The sequence below is a fragment of the Oncorhynchus mykiss genome, chromosome 21, assembly GCF_057628025.1.
Source record: "Oncorhynchus mykiss isolate SJ-2025 chromosome 21, ASM5762802v1, whole genome shotgun sequence".
Classification (NCBI taxonomy): Eukaryota; Metazoa; Chordata; class Actinopteri; order Salmoniformes; family Salmonidae; genus Oncorhynchus; species Oncorhynchus mykiss.
In genome coordinates, this window is record NC_143042.1 from 58,895,613 (window position 1) to 58,919,296 (window position 23,684).

The 23,684-nt window shown below is 43.9% G+C and overlaps 1 protein-coding gene across 3 annotated transcripts; it reads right to left on the reverse strand.

Annotated features, from left to right (window-relative positions):
* Positions 1 to 38: 38 nt before the first annotated feature.
* Positions 39 to 22,951, reverse strand: LOC149973535 (eukaryotic translation initiation factor 4E type 2-like). 3 transcript variants are annotated; one of them, XM_090214978.1, is made up of 6 exons: positions 22,728 to 22,951; positions 15,695 to 15,779; positions 7,305 to 7,353; positions 5,644 to 5,747; positions 3,425 to 3,561; positions 39 to 3,308 (listed from the first exon to the last, which is right to left on the reverse strand). In XM_090214978.1, the coding sequence occupies exons 1-6, from the start codon at positions 22,742 to 22,744 to the stop codon at positions 3,269 to 3,271; spliced, it is 432 nt and encodes a 143-aa protein (XP_090071104.1). In that variant the 5' UTR covers positions 22,745 to 22,951; the 3' UTR covers positions 39 to 3,268. The 3 variants fall into 3 exon arrangements, with proteins under 3 accessions (XP_090071104.1, XP_090071105.1, XP_090071106.1); XM_090214979.1 differs by lacking the exon at positions 5,644 to 5,747 and having other exon boundaries at positions 2,648 to 3,308; positions 22,728 to 22,941; XM_090214980.1 differs by lacking the exons at positions 5,644 to 5,747; positions 7,305 to 7,353 and having other exon boundaries at positions 2,648 to 3,308.
* Between the last annotated feature and the right edge of the window lie 733 nt (positions 22,952 to 23,684).

The window sequence follows — 23,684 nt, forward strand, 5'->3', positions numbered from 1 at the left end:
GATTAGGGTCAATGTAATAATGAAGTAGTCAGACAGGATACTAAAAACACATTTATTTCTGTAGGGTTAGGGAACATTAACACCATCACACACACACACGCAGAGAGTTGGTCCCACTGGCCTGTTGTGGCAACTCAGGGACAAGTTGCAAAAAGAGGACGCTCATGTCTCCATAGTATCACACTAGTTTCCATAGCAACGCACTACTCCATCTCCGCAGTGAAACACTCTCAGAAATGCAAGAGAGACAGCGAGAGAGAAATGCAGCGAGAGAAACACAGCGAGAGGAAGCGAGAGAGAAATGCAGCGAGAGAGAGAAATGCAGCGAGAGAGAGAAATGCAGCGAGAGAGAGAGAAATGCAGCGAGAGAGAAATGCAGGGAGAGAGAGAAATGCAGCGAGAGAGAGAAATGCAGCGAGAGAGAGAAATGCAGCGAGAGAGAGAAATGCAGCGAGAGAGAAATGCAGCGAGAGAGAGAAATGCAGCGAGAGAGAAATGCAGCGAGAGAGAGAAATGCAGGGAGAGAGAGAAATGCAGCGAGAGAGAGAAATGCAGCGAGAGAGAGAAATGCAGCGAGAGAGAGAAATGCAGCGAGAGAAATGCAGGGAGAGAGAGAGAAATGCAGGGAGAGAAATGCAGGGAGAGAGAGAAATGCAGGGAGAGAGAGAGAAATGCAGGGAGAGAGAGAAATGCAGGGAGAGAGAGAAATGCAGGGAGAGAGAGAGAAATGCAGGGAGAGAGAGAGAAATGCAGGGAGAGAGAGAAATGCACGGAGAGAGAGAGAAATGCAGGGAGAGAGAGAGAAATGCAGGGAGAGAGAGAAATGCAGCGAGAGAGAGAGAGAAATGCAGGGAGAGAGAGAGAAATGCAGGGAGAGAGAAATGCAGCGAGAGAGAGAAATGCAGGGAGAGAGAGAAATGCAGCGAGAGAGAGAGAAATGCAGGGAGAGAGAGAAATGCAGCGAGAGAGAAATGCAGCGAGAGAGAGAAATGCAGCGAGAGAGAGAAATGCAGCGAGAGAAATGCAGGGAGAGAGAGAGAAATGCAGGGAGAGAAATGCAGGGAGAGAGAGAAATGCAGGGAGAGAGAGAGAAATGCAGGGAGAGAGAGAGAAATGCAGGGAGAGAGAGAGAAATGCAGGGAGAGAGAAATGCACGGAGAGAGAGAGAAATGCAGGGAGAGAGAGAAATGCAGCGAGAGAGAGAGAAATGCAGGGAGAGAGAGAGAAATGCAGGGAGAGAGAGAAATGCAGCGAGAGAAATGCAGGGAGAGAGAGAAATGCAGCGAGAGAGAGAGAAATGCAGGGAGAGAGAAATGCAGGGAGAGAGAGAGAAATGCAGCGAGAGAGAGAGAAATGCAGGGAGAGAGAGAAATGCAGCGAGAGAGAGAGAAATGCAGGGAGAGAGAGAAATGCAGGGAGAGAGAGAAATGCAGCGAGAGAAATGCAGGGAGAGAGAGAGAAATGCAGGGAGAGAAATGCAGGGAGAGAGAGAAATGCAGCGAGAGAGAGAAATGCAGCGAGAGAAATGCAGGGAGAGAGAGAGAAATGCAGGGAGAGAGAGAGAAATGCAGGGAGAGAGAGAAATGCAGGGAGAGAGAAATGCAGCGAGAGAGAGAAATGCAGCGAGAGAGAGAAATGCAGGGAGAGAGAGAAATGCAGCGAGAGAGAGAGAAATGCAGGGAGAGAGAGAAATGCAGCGAGAGAGAGAGAAATGCAGGGAGAGAGAGAAATGCAGGGAGAGAGAGAAATGCAGCGAGAGAGAAATGCAGGGAGAGAAATGCAGCGAGAGAAACAGGTAGCAAAAGAGAGACAGGATTCATACAGACAGCGGCAAGTCAAATTCAAGGACTTAAGTACTTTTTCAAGCACTAATATTTATTTTCAAGGACCATCAGTTTGTAATATTAACCATGTGTATGTGACCAATAAAATGGGATTATGCAATTGTTTCTAGTTGCCACCAGATGACAGTATATCGCCACAACCTTAATGGAAAAAAATGACTATATTATTCATCACTAAAGTTATACACTACCTTACAAGTTATACTCAATACGTTGCTTTATTATATACATGAATCGTCAGTACGGATGATGTCATTTGAGTATTAATGACTATTGTATTTTTATTGCACATTTGGGAATCTTAATATCTACGAAAAAGCATCTCGCTTCCAACTGGCAGCTTTAGTGTCGCTGCTCGGGTGAACAGCCAACAGAACGCCAGGAGCCTGGCTGCCGCTTGATAAAATTGAATGTCGCAGGACCCCGGTGAATGGCGCGATTGGTAAAAATGCTCTGGAGGTCATTGCAGAGAAAAAGTCACAACGTAGAACTGGCGCCGGCGCAGGATGCAGAGTTGTCTTTGCCGCTTCATGTCGCTCTTCAGGGTCGAATCACCCATGTGAATGTTTCATGAGCTGAAATAAAAGATCCCAGAAATGTTCCATACCCACAACAGGTTAAATCTACATGCCTGGCCTTTTAGCTATCGATGTGATGTTTGGCGGAACCTAATCAGTCAGTTTTGGACCTGCCTGGCGGAGTGGGTGGAATGAGCGATCTCGCCTGGCAACCAGAGCATGGAACGTAACGTGAGGAAATAAAACTGGGTAGAATGCAAGACCAATACTTTTTTCATAAACATATTTGATCATTTTCTGTTCTCCTTTAATTCAAGTACTTTTCAAGTACCAACTTGAGAAAACATCAGAATTTCAAGGTGTTCCATTTCAGAGTGCTAATTCAAAGTATTTTAAGCACCTCAATCACCTTGTGAACCCTGGAGAGAAAGAGCCAGAGAGAGAAGCCGAGAGAGATGCCGAGAGAGAAAGAGAGAGAAGCCGAGAGAGAAAGAGAGAGAAGCCGAGACAGAAAGAGAGAGAAGCCGAGAGAGAAAGAGAGAGACGCCGAGAGAGAAAGAGAGAGAAGCCGAGAGAGAAAGGGAGAGACGCCGAGAGAGAAAGAGAGAGAAAGAGAGAGACACCGAGAGAGAAAGAGAGAGAAAGAGAGACGCCGAGAGCGAAAGAGAGAGACGCCGAGAGAGACGCTGAGAGAGAAAGAGGCCGAGAGAGAAAGAGAGATGCCGAGAGAGAAAGAGAGATGCCGAGAGAGAAAGAGAGATGCCGAGAGAGAAAGAGAGATGCCGAGAGAGAAAGAGAGATGCCGAGAGATGTGAGAAATGTGACAGAGTCATGTTATCATTTATGAGGAAACAGTATAACTTCAGGAGAAACGGTGGTTTGCATCTCTTCCTCTTCCGTCTCTCTTCACAGGGTGATCTTTGTGTTGCGGAAGCTGGAATTATCCCTAAAAAGAAAACAGAGATCAATAAAAAAAAGTTTGAATTATCTATAGAGATAACACAGTACACAGTGAGTGGTCGTGTGTACACGATGGTGGGAGTGTGTGTGTGCGAATCGTACTTGAGGCTGTCGTTGTGTGTCTTGTACTCCATGATGGTGTTGGGAGGGAGGTTCAGGACGCGCCGAAGAGTGTCTCGGATTCTAGATGTCGTCACCTGATCGCTGGCCGTCTTATTCCATATAGACAAGATGTCCTCCTAGACAGACAGACAGACAGACAGACAGACAGACAGACAGACAGACAGACACAGACAGACAGACACAGACAGACAGACAGTATAGATAAACAGACAGACAGACAGACAGACAGACAGACAGACAGACAGACAGACAGACAGACAGACAGACAGACAGACAGACAGACAGACAGAGAGTATAGATAAACAGACAGACAGACAGACAGACAGACAGACAGACAGACAGACAGACAGACAGACAGACAGACAGACAGACAGACAGGCGAGTGAGTGAGGCTGAATCTCAAACCGAACACTTTGAACACTCGATATGCGTGTTCAGTCAATCTCAAATAGTTGTGGAGTCATCGAGGGCTCCACTGCAGCCTTTGGAAGCCTCTTCATCGGCCGTCGCAGCAAGTTCATCCCAACAATTTCAGCACCTCACTTAGTCACAACTACTTTGCCCTCAAAAATAGTAAAATAAGTCAACAGAAAACAAGTTAACGAGGTCTTAGTCACGCAATTTTTAATCTAGCTAAGGAGTTTAGTGCTTGAATGAGCTGTATTGGTGATTAATGTACACGAAAACTTGTCCATTACATTAGCTTGCTAGCTGGCTGTAAGCCTGAACCAGCCTCGTCATATTCCCATTACATTAGCAATCCATCACTCTCCTTGGTCAAATAGCCCTTACACAGCCTGGAGGTGTGTTGGGTCATTGTCCTGTTGAAAAACAAATGATAGTCCCACTAAGCCCAAACCAGATGGGATGGCGTATCTCTGCAGAATGCTGTGGTAGCCATGCTGGTTAAAAGTGCCTTGAATTCTATATAAATCGCAGACAGTGTCACCAGCAATGCACCCCCATACCACCAAGCTTCCCGGTGGGAACCACATATGCGGAGATCATCCGTTCACCTACTCCGCGTCTCACAAACACACAGCGGTTGGAACCAAAACTCTCAAATTTGGACTCATCAGAACAAAAGGACAGATTTCCACCAATCAAATGTCCATTGCTTGTGTTTCTTGACCCAAGCAAGTCTCTTACTCTTATTGTTGTCCTTTAGTAGTGGTTTCTTTGCAGCAATTCGACCATTAAGGCCTGATTCATGTAGTCTCCTCTGAATAGTTGATGTTGAGATGTGTCTGTTGAACTCTGTGAAGCATTTATTTGGACTGCAATTTCTGAGGCTGATAACTCTGGGCCTCCCCGCAGCAGGGGGAACTCTGGGCCTCCCCGCAGCAGGGGGAACTCTGGGCCTCCCCGCAGCAGGGGGAACTCTAGGCCTCCCCGCAGCAGGGGGAACTCTGGGCCTCCTTTCCTGTGGCGGCCCTCATGAGAGCCAGTTTCATCATAGGGCTTGATGTTTTTTGTGGCTGCACTTGAAGAAACTTTCAAAGCTCTTGACATTTTCTGGATTGACTGAGCTTCGTGTCTTAAAGTAATGATCGACTGTCGTTTCTCTTTGCTTATTTGAGCTGTTCTTGCCATAATATGGACTTGGTCTTTTACCAAATAAGGCTACCTTGTCACAACACAACTGATTGGCTCAAACACATTAAGGAAATCAATTCCACAAAGTAACAAGGAAACCTGTTAATTGAAATGCATTCTAGGTGACTACCTCATGAAGCTGGTTGAGAATGCCAAGAGTGTGCAAAGCTGTCATACTTTGAAGAATCTCAAATATATTTGGATTTGTTTAACACTTATTTGGTTACTACATGGTTCCATATGTTAATTCATAGAGTTAATATCTTCACTATTATTCTACAATGTAGACAATATTTTTACTAAAGAAAAACCCTGGAATGAGTACGTGTGTCCAAACTTTTGACTGGCACTGTCCTAAGTGCCCATGTTTCATAGCGAGTCGCGGGAGATAAAATCTAAATTCATTCGTGAGCATTTTTTATAATGACAAGTGGGACGTCAACTGGGCATCGTCTCAATGCTCATTTTGGCCCCAAAAAACGTAGTGATCACTATCAGCAAGTGGCCAATCGATAAAGGGCTTAGGGCCCAAGAGATTCAGCCTGTGTGTGTGTGTGTGTGTGTGTGTGTATGCGCATGTGTGTATGCGTGTGTGTGTGTACCTGGAACCGTATAGAGACCACCACCCCACAGATCTCCTCTCCCACCATGAACTGTTCTCCCAACATGGCCAGAATAATGTTCTCCCAGAACCTGCTGGCAAGACCTGTCAACAACAACAATATTAACAACATGGCCAGAATAATGTTCTCCCAGAACCTGCTGCCCAGACCTGTCAACAACAATATTAACAACATGGCCAGAATAATGTTCTCCCAGAACCTGCTGCCCAGACCTGTCAACAACAATATTAACATGGCCAGAATAATGTTCTCCCAGAACCTGCTGCCCAGACCTGTCAACAACAATATTAACATGGCCAGAATAATGTTCTCCCAGAACCTGCTGCCCAGACCTGTCAACAACAATATTAACATGGCCAGAATAATGTTCTCCCAGAACCTGCTGCCCAGACCTGTCAACAACAACATTAACATGGCCAGAATAATGTTCTCCCAGAACCTGCTGGCCAGACCTGTCAACAACAACATTAACATGGCCAGAATAATGTTCTCCCAGAACCTGCTGCCCAGACCTGTCAACAACAATATTAACATGGCCAGAATAATGTTCTCCCAGAACCTGCTGCCCAGACCTGTCAACAACAATATTAACATGGCCAGAATAATGTTCTCCCAGAACCTGCTGGCCAGACCTGTCAACAACAACATTAACATGGCCAGAATAATGTTCTCAACAATACAATAAGAACAATATTAAAAGACAGGTTTAAAGAAGAGCTTAGAATGCAAATAGGAGGTTTAAGAATGTTAAAAGGATGTTTGGGCTCCCGAGTGGCGCAAAAGGTCTAAGTTACTGCATCTCAGTGCTAGAGGCATCACTACAGACACCCTGGTTCGAATCCAGGCTGTATCACAACCGGCCGTGATTGGGAGCCCCTTTGGGCAGCGCACAATTGGCCCCGCGTCGTCCGGGTTTGGCTGGTGTAGGGAGTCATTGTAAATAAGAAATAGTTCTTAACTTGCCTAGTTAAATAAAGGTGACATTTACAATGTTAAAAATTACATTTAGAACATTAAAGGGAGGTTTAAAATGTTAAAGGGGGGTTTAGAATGTTAAAGGGGGGTTTAGAATGGTCAGGAAAAACGGTCCAACATCAGCGTCTTTCTAAATGTTTTAATTGAAATGGGGTCTTTGGTGCTTCATTGATGTGTCATTCTGGTCATGCGCGCCGTGACTGACGACTGGCCACTGTAGCTAGCCAGTAACTCCTCCAGGATGTGGTGATGTCATTTCAAAGGATTTGTTTTTAGATGGAAGCTGTAGAGATCGGAATAAAAAGGCACTTCTGGAGTTAAATATTTTATTTATCAATTATTTTATTTTTCAGTATTAAATTACCTGGTATGATGGTACATCATAGCGATAGATAGAGGACTCATCTTTATATCTGTGCCATTATAGTGTCTGTGACATCATGGGCAGCACCATTGATGCTACAACCCATAGGAATCCCAACCCAGTTGACTACTTTAAAATGGCAGAAGCCCTCAATGGCGCTGCTAAAACAACCTTTGGCCACAAGAAGCTTCTATCATTCTCTATGTGGAGCACTGATCAGTTAAGTTGTTATTTTGGCGTTTTTGCCCAAAGTCGACATTTAAAAAAGGGAGGTTTAGTAATAATAGTAATAAAAACAGACCTTTCCGCAGCCTGATGATCCACTTCCCACCGTTCTTATTAGCTTCATCCTGGAGGGTTACACACAAAGATACAGTTGAAGTCGGATGTTTACATACACCTCAGCCAAATATATTTAAACTCAGTTTTTCACAATTCCTGACATTTAATCCTAGTAAAAATTCCCTGTTTTAGGTCAGTTAGGATCACCACTTTATTTTAAGAATGTGAAATGCCAGAATAATAGTAGATCATTATTTATTTCAGCTTTTATTTCTATCATCTATCATCACCTTCTAAATTACTATTTGGTAGCATTGCCTTTAAATTGTTTAACTTGGGTCAATCGTTTCGGGTAGCCGTCCACAAGCTTCCCACAACAAGTTGGGTGAATTTTGGCCCATTCCTCCTGACAGAGCTGGTGTAACTGAGTCAGGTTTGTAGGCCTCCTTGCTCGCACACGCTTTTTCAGTTTTGCCCACACATTTTCTATAGGATTGAGGTCAGGGCTTTGTGATGGCCACTCCAATACCTTGACTTTGTTGTCCTTTAGCTATTTTGCCACAACTTTGGAAGTATGCTTGGGGTCATTGTCCATTTGGAAGACCCATTTGTGACCAAGCTTTAACTTCCTGACTGTCTTGAGATGTTGCTTCAATATATCCACATGCTTTTCTTTCCTCATGACGCCATCTATTTTGTGAAGGGCACCAGTCCCTCCTGCAGCAAAGCACCCCCACAACATGATGCTACCACCCCCGTGCTTCACAGGGATGGTGTTCTTCGGCTTGCAAGCCTCCCCCTTTTTCCTCCAAACATAACGATGGTCATTATGGCCAAACAGTTCTATTTTTGTTTCATCAGACCAGAGGACATTTCTCCAAAAAGTACGATCTTTGTCCCCACACGTGCAGTTGCAAACCGCAGTCTGGCTTTTTGACGGCGGTTTACGAGTTTGAAGCTAGGTCTTGAAATAAATCCACAGGTGCACCTCCAATTGACTCAAATTATGTCAATTAGCCTATCAGAAGCTTCTAAAGCCATGATATCATTTTCTGGAATTTTCCAAGCTGTTTAAAGGCACTGGAATTGTGATACAGTGAATTATAAGTGAAATAATCTGTCTGTAAACAATTGTTGGAAAAATGACTTGTGTCATGGACAAAGTAGATGTCCTAACCGACTTGCCAAAACTATAGTTGTTTAACAAGAAATTTGTGGAGTGGTTGAAAAATGAGTTTTAATGACTCCAACCTAAGTGTATGTAAACTTCCGACTTCAACTGTACATATCAAAAGGTATGGTTATAGTGGATGGGATGCGACCATGCTAATGGCCTGACTTGACCATCTTACATACATCACATACAGTGAATACTGTTGGAGACTGACTTAAGCCAGTTTTAATATGTTTATAAGTAGCCTAGCAGTAGTAATTATTGTGTTATGGGTTGGATGGAATGGTCTTTGTGCATTGTATTTGGGCAGAGGGGAAGGGGGCCTGTATCTGAGGACAAGAATAATTGCATTAAGGTTGAATAGGAGGCATTTGTCTAGAGAGATAATGTTGTAGAACAATAATTACAATCCATCTTATCTCTCTAGTTTACACAGCACCCTCAGAAAGTATTCAGACCCCTTCTCCACATTCTGTTACGTTACAGTCTTATTAGAAAATTGATTAAATAAAAAATCCTCAATCTACACACAATAGCCCATAATGACAAAGCAAAAACAGGTTGAGACATTTTTGCTAAATAATAAAAAAATCTAACAGAAATACCTTATTTACATGAAATCAGACCCTTTGCTATGACACTCGAAATTGAGCTCAGGTGCATCCACGTATGGAGTAAAAAGTACATTATTTTCTTTAGGAATGTAGTGGAGTAAAAGTTTTCAAAAATATAAACAGTAAAGTAAATCTAATTTTAAATCTAATTTTATTAGTCACATGCGCTGAATACAACAGCTGTAGCAGACCTTACAGTGAAATGCTTAGTTACGAGCCCCTAACCAACAATGCAGTTTCAAAAAAGTAATAATATGAATAAGAAATAAAACAAATAATTAAAGACCTCCCTATAGGCGGTCTCGTTGTTGTCCGTGATCAGCCCTACCACTGTTGTATCGTCTGCAAACTTAATGATGGTGTTGGGAGTCGTGCCTGGCCGTGCCGTCGTGGGTGAACAGGGAGTACAGGAGGGGACTGAGCACGCACACCTGAGGGGCACCTGTGTTGAGGATCAGTGTGGCGGATGTGTTGAATCCTACCCTTACCACCTGGGGGCAGCCCAGCAGGAAGTCCAGGATCCAGTTGCAGAGGGAGGTGTTTAGTCCCAGGGTCCTTAGTTTATTGATGAGCTTTGAGGGCACTATGGTGTTGAATGCTGAGCTGTAGTCAATAAATAACATTCTCACATATCCAGGTGGGAAAGGGCAGTTTGGAGTGCAATAGAGATTGCATCATCTGTGGATCTGTTTGGGCGGTATGCAAATTGGAGTGGGTCTAGGGCTTCTGGGATAATGGTGTTGATGTGAGCCATGACCAGGCTTTCAAAGCACTTCATGGCTACAGATGTGAGTGCTACGGGTCAGTAGTCATTTAGGCAGGTTACTATAGTGTTTTTGAGCACAGAGACTATGGTGGTCTGCTTCAAACATATTGGTATTACAGACTCGGACAGGGAGAGGTTCAAAATGTCACTGAAGACACTTGCCAGTTGGTCAGCACATGCTCGCATCGCAGTACACGTCCTGGTAATCTGTCTGGCCCTGCGGCCTTGTGAATGACGACCTGTTTAGGTCTTACATCGGCTGCAGAGAGCGTGAACACAGTCTTCTGGTACAGCTAGTGCTCTCATGCATGTTTCCGTGTTATTTGCCTCGAAGCAATCATTAAAGTAGTTTAGCTCGCTTGGTAGGCTCGTGTCACTGGGCAGCTCTCGGCTGTGCTTCCCTTGTTGTCTGTAATGGTTTGTTAAGAAGTACTTTAAAGTATCTGTACTTAAGTAGGTTTTTTGGGGTAATTTAAACCACTGATCATACCCACGAAAACGCGAGTCTGTAATCGCTGCCAAAGGTTCTTCAACAAAGTACTGAGTAACGGGTCTGAATACTTATTTAAATGTCACATTTCTATCTTTTTATCTTTAATGTCTAAAACCTGTTTTTACCCTAACCTGTTTTCGCCCTAACCCGAACCTGTTTTCGCCCTAACCTGTTTTTACCCTAAGTCTTATGGGGTAGTGTGTAGGTTACAGCTTTATTCTAAAATGGATTAAATTGTTTCCCCCTCAATCTACACACAATACCAAATAACGACAAAGCAAAAACAGGTTTTGACATTTCTAATTTATTAAAAATAAAACTGAACTACCCCATTTACATAAGTATTCAGACCCTTTACTCAGTACTTTGAAGCACCTTTGGCAGCGATTACAGCCTTGAGTTTTTGGTACAACAGAGCTTGAGACTACAAGCTTGGCACACCTGTAGTTGGAGAGTTTCTCCCATTCTTCTCTGCAGATCCTCTCAAGCTCTGTCAGGTTGGATGGGGAGCGTCGCTGCACAGCTATTTTCAGGTCTCTCCAGAGATGTTCGATCGGGTTCACGTCCGGGCTCTGGCTGGGCCACTCAATGACATTCAGAGACGTGTCCCGAAGTCACTCCTGCGTTGTCTTGGCTGTGTGCTTAGGGTCATTGTCCTGTTGTAAGGTGAACCTTCTACCAAGTCTGATGTCCTGAGCGCTCAGGAGCAGGTTTTCATCAAGGATCTCTCTGTACTTTGCTCCGTTCATCTTTCCCTCTATCCTGACTCGTCTCTGCGACTAAAAAACATTCCCACAGTATGATGCTGCCACCCCCATGCTTCACCATAGGGATGGTGCCAGGTTTCCTCCAGACATGATGCTTGGCATTCAGGCCAAAGAGTTCACCAGAGAATCTTGTTTCTCGTGGCCCGAGTCCTTTAGGTGCTTTTTGGCAAACACCAAACGGGCTGTCATGTGCCTTTTACTGAGGAGTGGCTTCCGTCTGGCCACTCTTACCATAAAGGCCTGATTGGTGGAGTGCTGCAGAGATGGTTGTCCTTCTGGAAGGTTCTCCCATCTCCACAGAGGAACTTTAGAGCTCTGTCAGAGTGACCATCGTGTTCTTGGTCACCTCCCTGACCAAGGCCTTTCTCCCCCGATTGCTCAGTTTGGCCGGACGGCCAGCTCTAGGAAGAGTTTTGCTGGTTCCAAACTCCCCCATTTAAGAATTACGGAGGCCACTGTGTTCTTGGGGACCTTCAATGCTACAGCCATTTTTTGGTACCCTTTCCCAGATCTGTGCCTCGACACAATCATGTCTCAGCGCTCTACAGACAATTCCTTCAACCTCACGGCTTGGTTTTTGCTCTGACATGTACTGTCAACTGTGGGACCTTGTATAGACAGGTGTGTTCCTTTCTAAATCATGTCCAATCAATTTAATTTACCACAGGTGGACTTCAATCAAGTTGTAGAAACATCTCAAGAATGATCAATGGAAACAGGATGAACCTGAGCTCATTTTCGAGTCTCATATCAAAGGGTATGGGTTAAAAACCTGTTTTTGCTTTGTCATTATGGGCTATTGTGTGTAGATTGAAAAAAAGAAGAATCCATTTTAGAATAAGGCTGTAACATAACAAAATGTGGAAAAAGTCAAGGGGTCTGAATACTTTGATTACACTGTCTCTACATGTTACCTCCCACATTATACCTATATATAATAATAATAATATAATGTGTATATATCTACATGTTACCTCCCACATTATACCCATATATAATAATAATAATATAATGTGTATATACAGTGCCTTGCGAAAGTATTCGGCCCCCTTGAACTTTGCGACCTTTTGCCACATTTCAGGCTTCAAACATAAAGATATAAAACTGTATTTTTTTGTGAAGAATCAACAACAAGTGGGACACAATCATGAAGTGGAACGACATTTATTGGATATTTCAAACTTTTTTAACAAATCAAAAACTGAAAAATTGGGCGTGCAAAATTATTCAGCCCCTTTACTTTCAGTGCAGCAAACTCTCTCCAGAAGTTCAGTGAGGATCTCTGAATGATCCAATGTTGACCTAAATGACTAATGATGATAAATACAATCCACCTGTGTGTAATCAAGTCTCCGTATAAATGCACCTGCACTGTGATAGTCTCAGAGGTCCGTTAAAAGCGCAGAGAGCATCATGAAGAACAAGGAACACACCAGGCAGGTCCGAGATACTGTTGTGAAGAAGTTTAAAGCCGGATTTGGATACAAAAAGATTTCCCAAGCTTTAAACATCCCAAGGAGCACTGTGCAAGCGATAATATTGAAATGGAAGGAGTATCAGACCACTGCAAATCTACCAAGACCTGGCCGTCCCTCTAAACTTTCAGCTCATACAAGGAGAAGACTGATCAGAGATGCAGCCAAGAGGCCCATGATCACTCTGGATGAACTGCAGAGATCTACAGCTGAGGTGGGAGACTCTGTCCATAGGACAACAATCAGTCGTATATTGCACAAATCTGGCCTTTATGGAAGAGTGGCAAGAAGAAAGCCATTTCTTAAAGATATCCATTAAAAGTGTTGTTTAAAGTTTGCCACAAGCCACCTGGGAGACACACCAAACATGTGGAAGAAGGTGCTCTGGTCAGATGAAACCAAAATTGAACTTTTTGGCAACAATGCAAAACGTTATGTTTGGCGTAAAAGCAACACAGCTGAACACACCATCCCCACTGTCAAACATGGTGGTGGCAGCATCATGGTTTGGGCCTGCTTTTCTTCAGCAGGGACAGGGAAGATGGTTCAAATTGATGGGAAGATGGATGGAGCCAAATACAGGACCATTCTGGAAGAAAACCTGATGGAGTCTGCAAAAGACCTGAGACTGGGACGGAGATTTGTCTTCCAACAAGACAATGATCCAAAACATAAAGCAAAATCTACAATGGAATGGTTCAAAAATAAACATATCCAGGTGTTAGAATGGCCAAGTCAAAGTCCAGACCTGAATCCAATCGAGAATCTGTGGAAAGAACTGAAAACTGCTGTTCACAAATGCTCTCCATCCAACCTCACTGAGCTCGAGCTGTTTTGCAAGGAGGAATGGGAAAACATTTCAGTCTCTCGATGTGCAAAACTGATAGAGATATACCCCAAGCGACTTACAGCTGTAATCGAAACAAAAGGTGGCGCTACAAAGTATTAACTTAAGGGGGCTGAATAATTTTGCACGCCCAATTTTTCAGTTTTTGATTTGTTAAAAAAGTTTGAAATATCCAATAAATGTCGTTCCACTTCATGATTGTGTCCCACTTGTTGTTGATTCTTCACAAAAAAACACAGTTTTATATCTTTATGTTTGAAGCCTGAAATGTGGCAAAAGGTCGCAAAGTTCAAGGGGGCCGAATACTTTCGCAAGGCACTGTATATACACTGCTCAAAAAAAAAAAAACACTTAAACAACAATGTAACTCCAAGTCAATCACACTTCTGTGAAATCAAACTGTCCACTTAGGAAGCAACACTGATTGACAATACATTTCACATGCTGTTGTGCAAATGGAATAGACAACAGGTGGAAATTATAGGCAATTAGCAAGACACCCCCAATAAAGGAGTGGTTCTACAGGTGATAACCACAGACCACTTCTCAGTTCCTATGCTTCCTGGCTGATGTTTTGGTCACTTTTGAATGCTGGCGGTGCTTTCAGTCTAGTGGTAGCATGAGACGGAGTCTACAACCCACACAAGTGGCTCAGGTAGTGCAGCTCATCCAGGATGGCACATCAATGCGAGCTGTGGCAAGAAGGTTTGCTGTGTCTGTCAGCGTAGTGTCCAGAGCATGGAGGCGCTACCAGGAGACAGGCCAGTACATCAGGAGACGTGGAGGAGGCCGTAGGAGGGCAACAACCCAGCAGCAGGACCGCTACCTCCGCCTTTGTGCAAGGAGGAGAAGGAGGAGCACTGCCAGAGCCCTGCAAAATGACCTCCAGCAGGCCACAAATGTGCATGTGTCTGCTCAAGCGGTCAGAAACAGACTCCATGAGGGTGGTATGAGGGCCCGACGTCTACAGGTGGGGGTTGTGCTTACATACAGCCCAACACTGTGCAGGATGTTTGGCATTTGCCAGAGAACACCAAGATTGGCAAATTCGCCACTGGCGCCCTGTGCCCTTCACAGATGAAAGCAGGTTCACACTGAGCACATGTGACAGACGTAACAGTCTGGAGACGCCGTGGAGAACGTTCTGCTGCCTGCAACATCCTCCAGCATGACCGGTTTGGCGGTGGGTCAGTCATGGTGTGGGGTGGCATTTCTTTGGGGGGCCGCACAGCCCTCCATGTGCTTGCCAGAGGTAGCCTGACTGCCATTAGGTACCGAGACGAGATCCTCAGACCCCTTGTGAGACCATATGCTGGTGCGGTTGGCCCTGGGTTCCTCCTAATGCAAGACAATGCTAGATGTGGCTGGAGTGTGTCAGCAGTTCCTGCAAGAGGAAGGCATTGATGCTATGGACTGGCCCGTCCGTTCCCCAGACCTGAATCCAATTGAGCACATCTGGGACATCATGTCTCGCTCCATCCACCAATGCCACGTTGCACCACAGACTGTCCAGGAGTTGGCGGATGCTTTAGTCCAGGTTTGGGAGGAGATACCTCAGGAGACCATCCGCCCCATCATCAGGAGCATGCCCAGGCGTTGTAGGGAGGTCATACAGGCACGTGGAGGCCACACACACTACTGAGCCTCATTTTGACTTGTTTTAAGGACATTACATCAAAGTTGGATCAGCCTGTAGTGTGGTTTTCCACTTTAATTTTGAGTGTGACTCCAAATTGATAAATTTGGTTTTCATTGATAATTTGTGTGATTTTGTTGTCAACACATTCAACTATGTAAAGAAAAAAGTATTTAATAAGAATATTTCATTCATTCAGATCTAGGATGTGTTATGTTAGTGTTCCCTTTATTTTTTTGAGCAGTAATATATATATATATATATATATATATATATATACACACACACACATACATACATACATAGTCTCGTTGACAGGAGGAGATGGGTAACCACAGGAAAAGGTTGTCTCGTTGACAGGAGGAGATGGGTAACCACAGGAAAGGGTTGTCTCGTTGACAGGAGGAGATGGGTAACCACAGGAAAGGGTTGTCTCGTTGACAGAAGGAGATGGGTAACCACAGGAAAGGGTTGTCTCGTTGACAGGAGGAGAAGGGTAACACACACACTGGCCTCTACACACACACTGGCCTCTACACACACACTCTATCAACAGAGTTGATAGACAACAGAGTTGATAGAGATGAGGGTTTTGGGAGGGGGTTCACTGTGTACGTGTCTGGTGTGTGTTGCGTACCTTGCGTCGGTTGTTGTTGATGGAGCCGTCTTCCTCCCGGTTACAGACTGTCTCATCCTGATCCTCTGGGTCGTCATCTTTCAGACTGGGGGGAGAGAATATACACACACATTATACACCCTATCACTCCTGATCCCCTGAGGCATCATCTTTAATGTGTGTATGTGTACACACACAGATAGCTAGTTAGCTGGATTGATACCTTTGGGATGAATTAGAACGCCGACTGCAAGTAAGGCCTAATCGCCCAACATCAGTGCACGACCTCACTAATGCTCTTGTGGCTGAATGAAAGCAAGTCCCCACAGCAATGTTCCTACATCTAGTGGAAAGCCTTCCCAGAAGAGTGGAGGCCGTTATAACAGCAATGTTCCTACATCTAGTGGAAAGCCTTCCCAGAAGAGTGGAGGCTGTTATAGCAGCAATGCTCCTACATCTAGTGGAAAGCCTTCCCAGAAGAGCGGAGGCTGTTATAACAGCAATGTTCCTACATCTAGTGGAAAGCCTTCCCAGAAGAGTGGAGGCTGTTATAGCAGCAATGTTCCTACATCTAGTGGAAAGCCTTCCCAGAAGAGTGGAGGCTGTTATAGCAGCAATGTCCCAACATCTAGTGGAAAGCCTTCCCAGAAGAGTGGAGGCCGTTATAACAGCAATGTTCCTACATCTAGTGGAAAGCCTTCCCAGAAGAGTGGAGGCTGTTATAGCAGCAATGCTCCTACATCTAGTGGAAAGCCTTCCCAGAAGAGCGGAGGCTGTTATAACAGCAATGTTCCAACAACTAGTGGAAAGCCTTCCCAGAAGGGTGGAGGCTACTATAGCAGCAAAAGGGGGACCAACTCCATATTAATTCTCATGAATGAGATGTTGGACGAGCAGGTGTCCACATACACTCCATGACCAACTGTATGTGCACTCGCACCATTCCTATTTTATTCAGCTAAATTCAATTAATATTCTTACAATAAAATCAGAAAATAAAATGACATAGGACTTGACCATATCTTGTCAGCTAAATGAACAAGGTTACAGCCTATAGCATGGAGCAGAGCCAGATACCATACAGTAGGACAACTCATTACATTTCTTATGGAATACATTCTCTTCATTTCTTTAAAACCTGCCTAAAATAATGGATTTATTGTTGTGTATAATCAATGGATTTATTGTGGTGTATAATCAATAGATTTATTGTGGTGTCTAATCAATAGATTTATTGTGGTGTATAATCAATGGATTCATTGTGGTGTCTAATCAATTGATTTATTAGAATGTAGATGTTCCAAAGGTGTGCATCAGCGGCTTGTAAGTGTGGAGGCCTGGAAATGGTCAACTTATTTATGTTCATTAAAACTGTCGATACCGTGAGGCCGGCTGTCTTTTGCATGACAAAAACCGTCTGAAAGTAATGTCATGACAGCCACAGCCCTAGTTGTTGTGCTATGGTTGTGGTGCTGTTGTCTGAGGAGGAGATAGGACTTTTCATTTGGTTGTGGTGCTGTTGTCTGAGGAGGAGATAGCACTTTTCATTTGGTTGTGGTGCTGTTGTCTGAGGAGGAGATAGCACTTTTCATTTGGTTGTGGTGCTGTTGTCTGAGGAGGAGATAGCAATTTTCATTTGGTTGTGGTGCTGTTGTCTGAGGAGGAGATAGCACTTTTCATTTGGTTGTGGTGCTGTTGTCTGAGGAGGAGATAGCACTTTTCATTTGGTTGTGGTGCTGTTGTCTGAGGAGGAGATAGCTCTTTTCATTTGGTTGTGGTGCTGTTGTCTGAGGAGGAGATAGCACTTTTCATTGTGTGTAGCTCCTACAAATTCTTTAGGAAACCCATAGTGGTAGCACAGTACTCTGGGGTAAAACTGAGAAGACTTGATCACATGGACGGGCCATATTGCCAGTCATTTTGAAATCAAGTGACAACATCACAGATATGCTTGGTGAAATATGGCACAGATGTGAGAGGCCACAGTCTTATTGAAAGCATTAACAGGGCAGAGATTTGCGGACATTAAAGTCTGCAAGAGTATGTAGTTGACAGCACAGTGGGTCAGCAAGATGAGACGAGCGGGAGTGTAAAACACTGTTTTTCAGCACAGTGGATGCCGTGCTGGGGGAAATGTCATCAAGAAGGAAATGGTCATCTGGTGGAAGCTCGGTGTGCCATGGATCCTTAGAGCCCAAACTGTTTGGATGTGAACAAGGTCAAGCTATTGCTGGATCTAACCAAAACTGAACCAATGGAAGCAGAGTTTGTGGCTTGCACATTCTTGCAAAGTGAAATCCCAATCACAGCCAGTAACACACAGACCCCACTCAATGTTCTTCAAAGGTACGGTGGGCCTTTGTCAGCAATGCCAACTGTGCTGTTGGTACTGAAACATGGATTAAAACCTCTACAGGATCGGTGTCCCTAAACCGGGACAGTTGTTGCTAACGTGCGCTAACGTGACTAGAATGACACAAGTAACATCCAACTTTCCAGGACATAAACATGTCTTCTATGGGCAGAATGCAGTTAGATTAACAAGAATTTAAGCTGAGTCCAATTTACAGTAGCTATTACTGTGAAAAAAGAAAATGCTATTGTTTGAGAGTGCGCAACAAAACACTTATCACTGCAACTGGTTTGATACATTCACCTCTGAAGGTAAATAATGTGCTTACATTCAGTACTCTTACTTGGATTTGCCATCCTGAGGGTCCCAGACATATAATGTAGCTCAGATTTGTTTGATAAAATCCATTTTTATATTCAAAACATTAGCGCAGAACTGGGTTCTACAGTTGGAACCCCCGCTGTCTCTGTTTAAAACTAACGCTTGGCATTCAAGACAGAGTTCAATCTTGGTTTCATCAGACCAGAGAATCTTGTTTCTAATGGTCTCAGTCCTTTATTTGCCTTTTTATTTATTTTTTACTCCAAACGGGCTGCCATGTGCCTTTTACTGAAGTGGCTTCCACCTGGCCACTCTACCATAAAGGCCTGATTGGTGTGGTGCTGCAGAGATGGTTGTCCTTCTGGAAGGTTCTCCACAGAGGAACTCTGGAGCAATGTCTGTGACCATCGAGTTCTTGGGGACCTCCCTGACCAAGGCCCTTCTCCCCCGATTGGTCAGTTTGGCCGGCCCTAGGAAGAGTCTTGGTGGTTCCAAACTTCTTCAATTTAAGAATGATGGAGGTCACTGTGTTTTTGGGGACCTTCAATGCTGCAAAAATGTTTTGGTACCCTTCCCCAGATCTGTGCCTCGACACAATCCTGTCTCGGAGCTCTACGGACAATTCCATTGACATAAGGCTCTCCAGATGGTAGTGAGGTCTGCACAACGCATCACAGGGGGTAAACTACCAGCCCTTCCAGGACACCTACACCACCCGATGTCACAGGAAGGCCATAAAGATCATCAAGGACAACCACCCGAGCCACTGCCTGTTCACCCCACTATCATCCAGAAGATAAGGTCAGTACAGGTGCATCAAAGCTGGGACCGAGAGACTGAAAAACAGCTTCTATCTCAAGGCCATCAGACTGTTAAACAGCCACCACTAACATTGAGTGGCTGCTGCCAACACACTGACTTAACTCCAGCCACTTCAATGAATGGAAAAATTTATGAAAAAAATGTATCACTAGTCACTTTAAACAATGACACTTTATATAATGTTTACATACCCTACATTACTCATCTCATATGTATATACTGAACTCTATACCATCTACTGCATCTTGCCTATGCCGTTCTGTACCATCACTCATTCATATATTTTTATGTACATATTCTTAATTCCTTTACACATATTCTTAATTCCTTTAAGGTAGTTGTGAAATTGTTAGGTTAGATTACTCGTTGGTTATTACTGCATTGTCGGAACTAGAAGCACAAGCATTTTGCTACACTCACATTAACATCTGCTAACCATGTGACCATTAACATCTGCTAACCATGTGACCATTAACATCTGCTAACCATGTGACCATTAACATCTGCTAACCATGTGACCATTAACATCTGCTAACCATGTGACCATTAACATCTGCTAACCATGTGACCATTAACATCTGCTAACCATGTGACCATTAACATCTGCTAACCATGTGACCATTAATATCTGCTAACCATGTGACCATTAACATCTGCTAACCAGGTGACCATTAACATCTGCTAACCAGGTGACCATTAACATCTGCTAACCATGTGTATGTGACAAATATTTGATTTTATTTGTTTTTGATCTGACATGCCCTGTCAAATGTGCCTTCCCAAATCATTAGCTACACTTACAAACTGCATAGCATTACAGCAGTATGCACCGGTATGTTAGCTAGTTACCTAATTAGTTAGTTGGCAACTAATTCATCAAACTTGCCAGGCAGTATATTAACTATCTGCTATCAAACTAACTACCCAACATTTATTGACATTCTTAGCTAAGTGGTATCGTTGTTGTATGTTTTAATGGACATAGTTAATTCTGGCTATCTACTCACTCTCGCGCAGAATAACTAATGAATTTACGAACGCTCAACAACCATTGAATATGGCCGGTGTCAGTAAACGTCGGCAAAAAAAAAAGCTTCATTAAATTGTTGCCAGCAGCACAGTTAGTCACCAACACTCTGGATAACATGAAAACAGCCTAACCAGACCTGCTAGGGTGAGGAAAATGGTCAGAGTGAGGTGTTCTCTCATTATGTGTCTGGAAGTAGCTAGCCAACGTTAGCCAGTTAGCGTGACTGCTGTTGAACGCTCAGATCAACCCTAGTCCTCGGCCAGAGCGTCCAGTGTGTGCTCTGAATGCTCCGAGAGCGAATCACTCTGTGAATCACTCTGAATTTACGAACGGATAATCTGACAACGCCCTGGATTTACGAACAGATAATCTGACAACGCCCTGGATTTACGAACAGATAATCTGACAACGCCCTGGATTTACGAACAGATAATCTGACAACGCCCTGGATTTACAAACGGATAATCTGACAACGCCCTGGATTTAGGAACAGATGATCTGACAACGCCCTGGATTTACGAACAGATAATCTGACAACGCCCTGGATTTACGAACAGATAATCTGACAACGCCCTGGATTTACGAACGGATAATCTGACAACGCCCTGGATTTACGAACGGATAATCTGACAACGCCCTGGATTTACGAACAGATAATCTGACAACGCCCTGGATTTACGAACGGATATAAAAACAAATGTCAAATACAGGTAGCTGAGTCAAATAATTAACATCCAATCCCATTAACAGTTACTCTCTTGCGGGAATTCCACCAACGATCCGTATGAGGCCAAATGTAGCTGCTGCTCATTCCGTTTGCACAAAAATTGATAAATTGTTTAAAAAAGTAAGGCCGCGTCCATAGAGACACATACCAGCTCTACTGGTAGTACTGCTACTACCAGCAGTACTGCACCTGTCGACGACAAGTTGTTCTGCTTACACGACCACATCCAATGCTGGCATCAGTAATTCTACATGTTGTTAGTCCAGCTAGCATGGACACTGATAGCTGTGAATCTGATGCAGCTGAAGAGCCACTGCCCCCTTACCCGGGAAAGCACCGAACAGACAGGGACATGGACCACCGAAGAGGCACAAATATGATGAGAACTACATTGATTTGAGGTTCACTTAGATTGGGAGCAGTGCCTTTCCTCAGCCACAGTGTGTTATATGTGCAAAACTACTATCTCACAACTCGACGAAACCTTCACGCTTGCACAGACATTTAGAAACAAAACATGCCAATTTGAAAAATAAGCCACAGGAGTTTGAGCGAGAATTAAGACGAGATTCAAGTAGTAAGACATGTATAAAAGCAACAAATACCATTAATTACGGGCTAGAAGCGTCTTATATGGTAAGCTACCGAGGGGCTAGAACAGGCAAGGCCCATGGTATTGTGGAGGACTTAATTCTTCCTGCTGCCGCAGATATGGCTGGGACAATGCTGGTAGAAAAGGGAAAAAAAAATACACAGATAATGCCTCCATAAAAACACTTTCACGACAGGAGATGTTTTGAAAACAATTACTGCTTCTCATACAAGCCAGTAAATTCCGTGTTACAGCTGGATGAGTCAACAGACATGACGGGCCTGGCACAACTCCTGGTATATGTCCGTTATTTTTATGGGGGGGTCAATTAAGGAAGACATCCTCTTCTGCAAACCACTGGAAACCAGGACAACAGGAGAGGATATTTTTAAAGTACTTGACAGCTTTGTGACATCATATGGACTTTGGTGGTCAAGATGTGTTGGTATCTGTACTGATGGCACTACACAGTTAAATAAAGGTTAAATATAATGTACTGATGGCACAAAAGCCATGAAAGGGAGACAGGAGTGTTAACGCACGTGCAAGCAGTTGCTCCCTAGGCAACTTGGATACACTGCAGCATCCACCGAGAGGCTCTTGCTGCCATGAAAATGCTTGACAGCTTGAAAGACGTTTTGGACACTACTTAAAGCAAGGTCCCTGAACTCACGTGTATTTTCTGCATTGTGCAATGATATGGGCAGCGACCATCTAAAGTTTTTACTACATACAGAAGTGCGCTGCTTATTTGTTTGTTTGTTTTTTATTTAACTAGGCAAGTCAGTTAAGAACAAATTCATATTTTCAATGACGGTCTAGGAACAGTGGGTTAAACTGCCTTGTTCGGGGGCAGAACTACAGATTTTCACCTTGTCAGCTCAGGGAGTCGTTAGACCATCCTTTCGGTTCCTGCCCAACGCACTAACCACTAGGCTACCTGGGTCAAATTATTGACACGTCTTTTTGAATTGAGGAGCTCAAAGTTTTCTTTACTGACCATCATTTTCACTTTGTCTGACCGCTTGCATGATGACGAGTTTCTCACACGACTGGCCTATCTGGGTGATGTTTCTCTCACCTGGACTGTGGGTAGCTGATAACTACCCACATTCACCACTTACTAAATCAACCATAGCATCTTAATGAGTAGCTAACTACATTACAGAATGGGAATCATTGCTAGCACAGACGGGCAGACAACTTAACTGTTCAAATTGGTTCATCTCAGCTTCGACCAGTCCTCTTCACAGAGTAGCTAACCTCAAAAGAGCCTGGTTTGTTAAGGAGTTTAAAAGTTCCTAAATAATCGCTTTAATTAACTAGCTGGCTAAACGTTTTTATTAACTAGCTGGCTAAGTTACTTCGCCAACTAACTTCAAAACAAGCAAGATGGCGTCTCTGCAGTTCTACGCGTGAAGGCAAGCAGACGGATCGGTGGCTGGGACAAACAGAAAGAAGTCGAAGTCCTAAGCGAAACGCCCTTTGATGACCCAGCTCCGTTCATTACTCGAATGTATTGATGGATTGTTGGTGAGATGGATGGATGGCCTGCTTTCGTATTTTAGATAATGAATAATCAACAGCATCATGTAATACATGTTGCGGAAGGATATGCGCATACAGTATCTGAAGGGTCTCCTGAGGCGCCTAAGGCACTGCATCTCAGTGCCAAGGCAGCAGCACTACAGACCCTGGTTCATTTCCAGCATGTATCACAACCAGCCGTGATTGGGAGCCCCATAGGGCGGCACACAATTGTCCCAGCGTCATCCGTTTAGGGTTCGGCCGGGGTAGGCCATCATTGTAAATACGAATATGTTCATAGTTGTCTTGCCTAGTTAAATAAAGGTTAAATAAAAATCAGAACAACTGCAGTTGTATTACCACAAGACGGCGCTATCTGTCATCAGAATACAGCGAGGCTATTGTGATGGTTTGCAGCTTTTGGGACTTCTATATTGGTTTATTAAGTCAGCCAAGCTCAAACAATCACAGATAAAGTATTCCATTTCAAAATAAGGTCTGTCTGGTCAATCATCAAATGTATATTTGTCATTTAGCAGATGCTCTTATCCAGGGCGACTACAGGAGCTATTTGGGTTAAGTGCCTTCCTCAAGGGTACAGAGATTTTTCACCTAGTCGACTCGGGGATTCAAACCAGC